An 11,348-nucleotide genomic window follows, 5' to 3' on the forward strand; every position below is an offset into this window, starting at 1 on the left:
TCTGTGTTTCGACCAAAAAAGCTTAAGAATTCAGATAGATCATGGATAAATACGCTATTGAATATTCAGTATCATGTTTTAATTTCAAGTCAACTAATATTGTACAGCTATGTATTATTATTATATGCAATTATGCATGTTGACTAACATTATTACAGCTTCAGCTTCTGAAATTTATTAGTGATCCATTACCAGCAGCTTCGGGGGATTAGAGATTAAGAATCAAACTACTCTGTGGAACGTGGAACATAAAAAAAAAAGTATTTACTTAATCACAAGTGCAGATTTATCATCATCTTCTTCGGGAAATCGTAGAGAATGCCACCATTTGCTCCAGTCAAATCTGCTATCACATGAAACCAAACCAATTATCCCTTATTTCTTTCCTTTGATAATTAGTGTGGAGATCCCCAGCCACATGACGAAACAATTAGATCTAATAGTCCATCTCCTATATATCCGGTCATCGGGAAACAAACACGGCCATTGAATGGATAAACCTAGAAAGTAGAACCTGGTGCGCTTCATCAAGCCTAGCCAGCAGCAGACACTAATTCGTTGAATTTTGAACCTCTTGTCAGAATGTTCTACATTTCACCATATTGATATATGCCAGCAAGCTGCCGAGGAACTCATCTTTTCCCGGTTCCTTTTGCTTCAAAGTTCACACTGAATCACTGGTATGCACGGATTCCTTGATTCAGTTCATATATATATTGACACAACCATGTCCTTGTTTCTAGCAACGAAGAATATTAGTTATCCACCACTGTTGCCTATTCTGGATGGAGATCTCTTGACCCTTATATGCTAATGAATTATAATTAATGGAGACGTTTGGAGAACGCTTGGCAATTAGACCCGGCCTTTTTTGTTTTTAAACACGTACTGATTGAGATGAACTGATGAACATAGAGTTGTATCACTTGTATATATGATATTAATTATAGAATCAATCAGTTCGTCTCTTACCTTTAAAATGTGACAAGTTAACAGAACTAGTCCTATTCGATAATATATGTGCGAAGAAAACTTCACGGAATTAAACGAAAAATTCAATAACACTTTTGAAATACATGCATGGATGCAAGAAATTGGCAATTAGGCATATTAAAGATTATTAACGTGCTCTTAAAACTAGGTAGTGGCCAGGGAAAAATATACTGTATATCCAAATGATACAATTACGTGCAAGGTGTGAGGGTTTGTGTGTGAATTGTAATAACCCGATATTTTGGAACAATTTATTGGATTGTTTTTAAAGTTTGTGAAATTCATTAAACGACATTTGGTTGCTTTGCGACGTTGTGAAACGAAAACAGAAACGTTATCAGAACTTTTATTAAGAAAAACGTTACGTTTCCGCAACGTGAGAATCGACTTTTACTTCGTCGCTCGTTTGTGAAAACTTTCTTCACGAAAGTCGTAGAACTCGTCGATACGAGTTCGTGGATACATAAAGCGTTCTAATCGGACGTCGTACGTGAAAGTTGTTAACGATGGAAGTAGTTTCCGATTTTAGAAACAGGTATAAAAAGAAAATTAATGGAGCTAGGGTTTCTCTTTTTGGAAACCCTCACCCCCGCCTCCCTTTCTCCTTCTCTCTCTCCCTCCCCGAGCTCTCTCTCCCTCTCTCGAAATCGCCACCGGCGATCCATCCCTCCGGCCGTCTGTGTCTCTCACCGCCGGTCTAGGAAGCATCGCACGGCCCACTGCGACAAACCCCGAGGTCGAGACGTCCTCCCTCGCCGCCGTGAGTCCCCGCGCAGCAACCCGAGCCTGCGTTTTCCTTCCGCCGCTGTCGAGCTCACTCCGACGACTCTCCGGTGCTTCCACGACTTGAATTAGGTAAGGGTTGATCGATTTGAGTTGTTGTGATGTTTGTTGGTGTGATTTTGGATGAATTTTTGGAGGATTGGACGAGATCGGAGGAGGAGGGGGCGATGAGGGTACCGCCGCCTTAAGCGGCACGTGAGGGGAAGTGAGGTAGCCTAGAGGCGGTCTGAGACCGTAGGAGGGTAGAGGAGGAAGAGAGGAAGAGTTTTTGGGCGGCGGTGGCGTGCTACGCGCCGGTGTTAGAGTCGGCGCGTGGGCCCCACGCGCGGTCGTCGGAGGTGGCGCGTGAACCCCACGTGCGGCGGCGCGTGAATAGTGTTTTCAAAACAGTAAATTTGTAAAAATTTATTTTTACGTCGGTGAATGTAAAAAGTGATTTACGTACAGTAATTGTGAATTTCTTTTACATACGGTAAATGTAAATGTAAATTACGTTCAGTAAATGTAAATGTAAATTACGTTCAGTAAATGTGAAAGTAATTTCAGAAGGGTAAATTAGTCATTTTTATTTATTGGACAGTATTTACTGTGAATAGTACATGGATGTACAGAAATACGTAAATAGTATGTATACGTACAAAATACGTAAAGATTGTGTATTTGTACATGAATACGTATTTAATATGTATTGAATAGTAATTTCGTGAAATCAGAAATTGCTGAGCAGTAAAATAATATTACTATTTCGGCATTTAAAGTTTACGTAACGATTCTAAATTCTTTTCTTATCTTTTCAAGGTGATCGATAACTCAAGTAACGGATTTATTTTCGGAATCGTGGAATTACACTCGAGATTATAAGGTGAGTAAAATCTCACATTTATGAATCTACCCTTGCGAAGATTCAGGATTATGCTGAATTGTAAAGAATGAAATATGATATGTATATGATATAGTGGAATATATATTTGTATAAATGGTAAATAGGTACATATATATAGTTTGCTATATTATATACTGTCATGATTTCGTGGTGAATATGTTCATTTTGGTGATGAGATTTTATATATCGAGCATGTGAATTGATTTGTACAATATGACATAATGATTATTGTACGTGGTTTTAACATTGTGTTTTGTTAAAACGTGATCGTCTTCTGACGAGTTTATGTCTTCGGACGTGTTTTGTCTTCGGACGTGTTTATGTCTTCGGACGTGTTTGGCATGTCGGAACCTAGCCTTTGGCCGGCGAAAGTTACGATACAGTTAGAGCTCTAATCTGTCTGCCGGGGTACTGCATATGAGGTAACATATGAGTTATCGGCTTATGAGTATCCATATGTTTTTGATATTGGGTAACATGAGGTTATCCAATGTCGGCGGTGTACTACATGAGATGTAACAGAGGTGTACCAGCGCTCATGAGTACCCGTATTATAAATATCTTTGGGTAAACAGAGGAGTTGCCCAACTTCTCATGAGTATATATATTTTCACATTTTTAGACAACCAGATAGGCCGTCTAATGTGTCATGAGTGCATGTATTGTAACGACCCTAAAATTTCGAGCCTAAAAACTCAAAATTTTAAAGTCGTTAAACACTAAACAATTTCAATGAAATCGAAATCATTTAAAATGCACAGCGGATCATTACTGAGTTCATGATACAACTCAGACAAACCAATTATTACACCCCAAATTTATAATCCATATTACATAAAAATGAAAATGTAATAATCCTCACAATCTCTCACAAAACCATAAATAAATCCTCACAAGTTCTCACACAAATCCACAATAGAACCTCACCACAAGCAGAATAATGAATGACTTCAAGTCCCCAGAGATGTCCTTCGATTCCCACTAACACAAACCCGGTAAGCTTATAGCTCGTATGAGTAAAATGAAAATATAATTCGCATATCAAGATATACAAAAATCACAAATCAACAAATATAAATGCCCTCATGAGTCAACGGACGGCCCATCTGGTTGTCCCAAAAAAATATGAAATGAAACGCTCATGAGAAATTAAGTAACCCTTCTGATTACCCAAATGCATTTATAATACGGGTACCAAGAACGCTGGTACACATCTGTTACCCCTCTCGTAATACACCGCTGATATTGGATAGCCACCCTCTACCCAACATCCAAAACAATCAGAGTACCCATGAGCAGATAACCACCTGTTACCTCACATGCGGTACTACGGCAAACAGACTAGAGCTCTAACTGTATCGTAACTTTCGCCTGGCCAAAAGCTAGGTTTTGACTTGCCAAACACGTACAATAATTTCACATCATATTGTACAAATCAAAAACCATGCTCGATATATCTTGTCATCAAAATGACATCATCACAATAAATCATAACAGTATATTATATAGTAAAAAATATATATATATATGTATTTATTTACCATTTATACAATGCATATATATATAATCCACTATATCATATACATGTCATAATTTATAAACACGTCCGAAGACAAAACGTTTAACAAACCCCATATTAAAATCACATGCTCGTCATCGAAATGACCTATTTCAAATGAATTCATAACAGTATATATTATAGTAAACCATATATATATGTACTTATTACCATTTATACAATATATATAATCCACTATATTGTATACATGTCGTATTTCAACATTTAAAACTCTTGCAAAAATCTTGGAATCATCGCAAGGGTAGATTCGTAAATATGTGAGATTTTACTCACCTTATCGACTCGAGCGTAATTCCACAATTTCCGAAGATAATTCCTTTCCTCGATTTATCGATCACCTTAAAAAGATAAGAAAAGAATTTTAGAAACGTTTCGTAAACCTTAAAATGCCGAAACAGTAATAATCGGTTACTGTTCAGCAATTTTCGGTTTTATGAAATTGCTATTTACTGTACACTATTCACTATTTGTATATTACTGTACAAATACACATCCAATACGTATCTCTGTACGAGTACATAGTGTTTACATATTTTTGTACGTATAACTACTATTTAAATGTACGTACTGTTTCAGTAAATAATAATTACCGAATTACCCTTCCAAAATTACTTTTTACCTTTACTAAAGTAATTTAAATTTATAATTACCGTACGTAAATAAAATTTATAATTACCGTACGTAAATAAAATTTATATTTACCGTACGTAAATAAAATTTATATTTACCGTACGTAAATAAATTACAAAATTACCCTTCCAGAAAAACACTGTTCATGCCGCCGCACGTGGCGGCGCGTGCGGTACACGCGCCACCTCCGGCAGGCCGCGCGTGGGGTCCACGCGCCGACACCCCCAACGGCGCGTATCACGCCACCACCACCCCATTTCTCTCCTTTTCTTCCTCCTCTTCCTCCCCACGGCCTCACGCCGCCCCTAGACCCTCCCACGCCCTCACACGCGCCGCCTAAGGCGGCGGTACCTCTCCATCATCTCCAACCTCCGATCTCCACCAAAACATTACAACTCCACACAAAAATTCAACAACAAACCTAGGCTATCCTCACCTCGATTGGAGCTCGAAAACCACCGGAGGCGAGCTTAGATGCGGCGGTGAGAAAAACAGAAACTTGGAGACGTCCGAGCGGCTTCGCGACGGCGGGGCACGGGCTGGCGAGCTGGAGGGTGGCTGTGGGAGTCCTTGCGACGACGTTGGGCTGGGCGGTGCACGTCGCGGCGGCTCGGAGGGAGGCAGATCGGCGAGAGAATTTTCGGAGGGTGAGAGAAGGAGAATCGGGGAGAGAGAAAGAGGGAGGGAGGCGGAGAGAAGAGAGGGAATGGGTTTCCTGAAATGGAAACGCTAATCACCAAAATATCATATTTATACTTGTTTCCAAAATCGGAAACTAACTTCCGACGTTAATAACTTCCACGTCCGACGTTCGATTAGAACGCGTCACATGCTCACGAACTCGTATCGACGAGCTCTACAACTTTCGTGCAGAAAGTTTTCGCAACCGAGCGACGGAATGAAAGTCGATAAATTCGCTCGGAAACGTAATCGTTTTTCGAATTAAACGTTCCGAGAACGTTCTTGTTTCTCATTTCATAACGTCGCAACCACTCACAATCATTCTAATTAAATTTCACAATTTTATAGAATTCAAATCAAACTCAAATATTGTTTGAAAAAATTAGGGTTATTACATGTATAATTGATGTTTGTGGATTTTCGTATATATTTTTATGCGAGTTGTATTTGTTGTTTTACTCATACGAGCTGTAAAGCTTACCGGGCTTGTGTTTACAATCCCGGTGCACCTATTCGATGGTGTAGGGGATAACTCCGCAGGTGTGAATTAGCGGAAATCGACAGACCGCTCAGAGGACTTGAAGTTATTTATTCCCTTCTTGTGGTGAGGACTTTGTGTGGATTTTCTTGTGAGGATTTTGTGAGGATTATACATTTCCATTTGTTATAATGTTGAATTATAAATTTTGGTTTGTAATAATCGGCTTGACTGAGTTGTATTTTGAACTCAGAGATAATCCGCTGTGACATTTAAATGATTTCTATTCATTGAGATTGTTTTAGTGTTTTTCATGATTTCGAAATTTGAATTTCATACTCGAAATTTTAGGGTCGTGACAGTTCACGGCTGCCATCAAAATCATGATCTCAAGGTTCTTATGAAGTAATTTAGTCATACTCTAATAGGACAAAACATTATGTACGTATCACTTAATTGTATTCGCAGGTCATTTTGCTGGTCAAGCTGAATAAGATCAAGGTAATGTTTTTGAAAGACGCTGCCAGAGTTGGGGTGTTGAACCGTTCTCTTGTTTAACAAGGCTTTGCGGGCTACATTTCTATTGAATGTTACTGAATTCTGCACTACTGAAGTGTGGAGTCTGGACTGCACAGCCTCCCTATTATTACAATTAACATAGCTATAATTTGAAAGAGATAAATTATGCAACTGTCACGACCCCAAAATTTCGAGCATGAAACTCAAATTTCGAAGTCATGAAAAACACTAAAACAATCTCAATGAATCGAAATCATTTTAAATGCAACAGCGGATCATCTCCGAGTTCAAAATACAACTCAGTCAAATCGATTATTACAAACCAAATTATAATTCGACATTATAACAAATGAAAATGTATAATCCTCACAAAAACCTCACAAGAAAGTCACACAAAATCCTCACACAAGCTGGAACTAAATATCTTCAAGTCCTCTAAGCGGTCCGTTAATTCCCGCTAATCCACACCTGCGGAGTTATCCACTACACCATCGAATTGGTGCACCGGGATTGTAAACACAAACCCGGTAAGCTTTACAGCTCGTATGAGTAAAAACAACAATAAAACTCGCATATCAATATATACGGAAATCCACAAAAACATCAAATATAAATGCACTCATGAGTCAATGGACGACCCATCTGGTTGTCCAAAATATAAAAATGAAAGTGCTCATGAGAAATTGGGCAACCCCTCTGTTTACCCAAATGGATTAATGAACACTGGTACACCTCTGTTACCCCTCACGTAGTACACCGCCGACATTGGGCAACCTCCTGCTACCCAATGTCCAAAAATATGAGTACTCATGAGCCGATAACCCATCTGTTACCTCACATGCAGTACTCCGGCAGACAGACTAGAGCTCTAACTGTATCGTAACTTTCGCCCGGCCAAAGGCTAGGTTCCAACATGCCAAACACGTCCGAAGACATAAACACGTCCGAAGACAAAACTCGTCCGAAAACATCAAATCACGTCCGAAGACAAAATGTTTTAACAAACACTATTTTAAAACCACATACAATAATCATCACATCATATTGTACAATTTAAATCACATGCTCGATATATAAATCTCGTAATTCAAAATGACATAATCACAATAAGATCATAACAGTATATTATATAGCAAACTATATATATGTACCTATTTACCATTTATATAATATATATATAATCCACTATATCATATACATGTCATATTCCATTCTTAAAAATTCTGCAAAAATCTTGAATCTCCGCAAGGGTAGATTCGTAAATATGTGAGATTCTATTCACCTTATCAACTCGAGCGTAATTCTACAATTTCCGAAAGTAATTCATTTCCTTAATTTATCGATCACCTTAATAAGATAAGAAAAGAGTTTAGAATCGTTTCGTAAACCTTAAATGCCGAAACAGTAATAATCTGTTACTGTTCAGCAATTTTTCTGGTTTACAAATTTACTGTTCATTGAGTACTATTCAGTAAATACTATTCATGTATTACTGTACAAATACACATCAATTACGTAATCATGTACGTATACATACTGTTTATGTATTCCTGTATGTATACATACTATTCAAATGTAAATATTGTCTCAGTAAATAATAATTACTGAATTACCCTTCTGAATTTACTTTTTACATTTACTGAATGTAATTTATATTTACATTTACGGAACGTAAAATAAATTTATATTTACAGTATGTAAATCACTTTTTACATTCACCGACGTAAAAATAAATTTACAAAATTTCTGATTCGAAATCACTGTTCACGCGCCACAGCACGTGGCGGCGCGTGGGGTACACGTGCCACTCGCCGGCGACCGCGCGTGGCGCTCACGCGCCACTCATTGTGGCAGTGCGTGGGGTCCACGCGCCGACCCTAAGGCCGGCGCATAGCACGCCACCGCCGCCCTTTTTCTCTTCCTCTCCTTCTCCTCCACCTTCCCACAGCCTCATGCCGCCCCTAGCCTCCTCCACGCCACCACACGCGCCGCCTAATGCGGCGGTAACCTCCCCTCCTCCTACACCTCCAATCTTCCTCCAATTAAGCCAAAATACAACAACAATCACAACCAATCCATCAATTACATCAAATCATACCTTAACTGACGCTAAGAACTCCGATTTGGCACCGGTAGAGCTTGGATCGCCGGTGGTGTTCCAATTCCTCGAGAAGAACTCGGATCGATGCGGTTTGGCCCCCAGGTTAATGGCAGGGGGCACCAAGGCGAGGATCGACGTTGAGATGCCCTCCTCCGTGCCCTTGCGTCGCTGAAGATGATGGGTCGTGCAGCGGCGAGTTGCAGTAGCTTGGTATCATCGGAGGAGCTTCGGCATGGCGCACCCCGGCGTGTCGCGTCCAGGGGTGGCTGCAGGAGGTCGAGCGGCGCCCTTGGGATGGGCGGTGAGACTCACGGTGCCCGGAGAGACGAGATCGGCGCCGAAGGAAGAAAGGGCTCGGGGAGGGAGAATCGCGTGGGGAGAGAGAGAGAAAGGGAGGCGTGGGTGAGAGAAGAGAGGAGGGTTTCCAAAAATGGAAACCCTACTTCAGAACAATTTCCTTTTATACCCCTTTCTAAATCGGAAACTAACTTCCGTCATTAATAACTTTCACGTACGACGTTCGATTAGAACGCGTAACATGTCCACGAACTCGTATCAACGAGCTCTACAACTTCTGTGAAGGAAGTTTTCACAAACGAGTGACGAAATAAAAGTCGATATTCACGTCACGGAAACGTAACGTTTTTCTAAATAACGTTCCGATAACGGTTTCGTTTTCGATTTCCGACGTCACAAAGCGGAACGAACACGATTTAAAATTTTCGAAAACTTATAACTTTAGAAATAATCTATTAAATCGTCTCAAAAAATCGGGTTATTACAGCATCTTTCTCTAGCTTTTGGAAGATAGGCTGTCAACCCCTCATAATGTCATCAGAGAATACCCTGAATTGAATGGTTAGGTTTTGGCTTTACATTAGGTGATAATGAAAGAAATTTAACATTCAGTCATATTCAAGTTATTTAAACCCATTTCTGCTGACGATTATTCAATTTATAACACTTATTAACCTGATCCATCATGCAATGTACTAATGTATAGTCAGTGCGGATTCGATACATAAAACAGTTAATTACATAGTGGATTACGTCATACCTACACTTCATTCATATTTTGGTTCATAATTTTGCCCTAAGTGGAGCAAGTAATGTACCAACAACTCCTGTTCCTCAACATAATAACGATTATTGGAGTAAACTAACCCATTAACTGTATTTACTTCTCCATATCCTATAAATATTAAACATTTCATGCCAATTTTCTTCAATCTATCTCTCACATTCGAAACTACATCCTATCATGGACTCGAAAGAGAGTGAAAGTATAGCAGTTACTGATGCAAAGGCCGCAGCCAAAGGAAAGGCTGCAGAACGTGCTCCTTCGACTGCTGTGGTCGCCACGAAATCCAAACTACAGACTAGAAGAGGAACAAAAAGAGGTCTAGCAATCGTAGACTTGGTCATGAGGCTTGGTGCCAGTGCAGCTGCTTTTGCTGCTGCTTACACTACAGGCAATGCTGAGCAGATCCTTCCCTTCTTCACACAGTTCCTCCAGTTCCATGCTCAATACAATGATCTCCCTACTTTCACGTACGTATGCAAATTTTAGAGATTGCTTTGGCATTGCCTTTGAATTCTTGAAGCGATACTGTTAGCTAATAATGGTTAAAGATCGAGTATTGAATTACAGCTTTTATTGATAACTGCAGGTACTTTATTGTTGCAAATGCTATAGCTGTTGGCTATATAGGCTTCTCCATGCCCTTCTCCATTGTATGCATCATTCGACCACGAGCTACAGGACCAAGGCTTCTACTAGTTATCTTTGACACGGTAAGCTCTATATCCATGTATATGACCGGAAAAGTACTCAGAACAATTTATTTTTCCTCTTTCGAACCCTTTGGTTGAATATAATCAATATATTGCGCCTTGTTTTCAACTTTTCATGTTCTATTGCCTCACTGTCAATTTCATGCTTTCATCAGATATTTATATTGATCCCATTCCTCCAGGTGATGATTGCTCTATTGATATCTGATGCCGGAGCTTCAACTGCGATTGTCTACTTGCTTCATAACGGAAATTCGGACTCCAATTGGCTTGCTATTTGTTCGCAATATAGTGACTTTTGCCAGACACTTAGTGGGGCGGTTGTGGCTTCATTCGTCGCTGCGGCATTTTTCTTTTTGCTGGTTGTGAATTCTACATTTGCTCTAAAGAAGTAATGCATGAGAAGGGAGGCATCTTGTTGGGTATGATAAACCTTCAACAGAAAGAAAGAAGCCGTGGAGAAGACCCACCGTGAAAAGAGAAACAGCAAGAGTTCTTCTATGTTTCCGGCTTTCATATTATTACGTGTGGTGTGTTAAATCAATTGCATGGTATCCGAGTGATGTACATTATTAAAGTAATTTATGGGAAGACCACTAAACGCAGAAAAAAATATATCCAACATTAATGGGATATCTATATTGAATACGGACCTCCAATAATCACTCAAAAGACACCGGAAACAAGAAGCAACAAACTCACAAAACATGACAAATCCATACCTCAAATAAACTGATATTATACATAAAACATACACTCCCTTACAATAATTACAATATTCATATATATAGGGATTACAATACTTGGAATACAAGTAGACTAATAGAATATGGAAAGCCATTATAAGTAAATGCTACATAATTGTAATATATTCCTTAAGAATCGTAAATAATGAAATATTAAGGAT

The 11,348-nt window shown here is 39.3% G+C and overlaps 1 protein-coding gene across 1 annotated transcript; it reads left to right on the forward strand.

Annotated features, from left to right (window-relative positions):
• The first annotated feature begins 9,898 nt into the window (after nucleotides 1-9,898).
• LOC126789002 (casparian strip membrane protein 2-like) lies at nucleotides 9,899-11,047 on the forward strand. The gene is made up of 3 exons (XM_050515044.1): nucleotides 9,899-10,198; nucleotides 10,318-10,441; nucleotides 10,624-11,047. The coding sequence occupies exons 1-3, from the start codon at nucleotides 9,909-9,911 to the stop codon at nucleotides 10,834-10,836; spliced, it is 627 nt and encodes a 208-aa protein (XP_050371001.1). The 5' UTR covers nucleotides 9,899-9,908; the 3' UTR covers nucleotides 10,837-11,047.
• Nucleotides 11,048-11,348: the final 301 nt, after the last annotated feature.

Source organism: Argentina anserina, chromosome 3 (genome assembly GCF_933775445.1).
Source record: "Argentina anserina chromosome 3, drPotAnse1.1, whole genome shotgun sequence".
Taxonomy (NCBI): Eukaryota; Viridiplantae; Streptophyta; class Magnoliopsida; order Rosales; family Rosaceae; genus Argentina; species Argentina anserina.

Excerpts from the sequence above, each read along its gene's own strand:
- LOC126789002 (XM_050515044.1), top strand. The coding sequence starts at position 9,909 with ATGGACTCGAAAGAGAGTGAAAGTATAGCAGTTACTGATGCAAAGGCC. Across the intron at positions 10,199-10,317 it reads AATGATCTCCCTACTTTCAC|GTACTTTATTGTTGCAAATG; the intron begins GTACGTATGCAA and ends TGATAACTGCAG. Across the intron at positions 10,442-10,623 it reads TACTAGTTATCTTTGACACG|GTGATGATTGCTCTATTGAT; the intron begins GTAAGCTCTATA and ends CCATTCCTCCAG.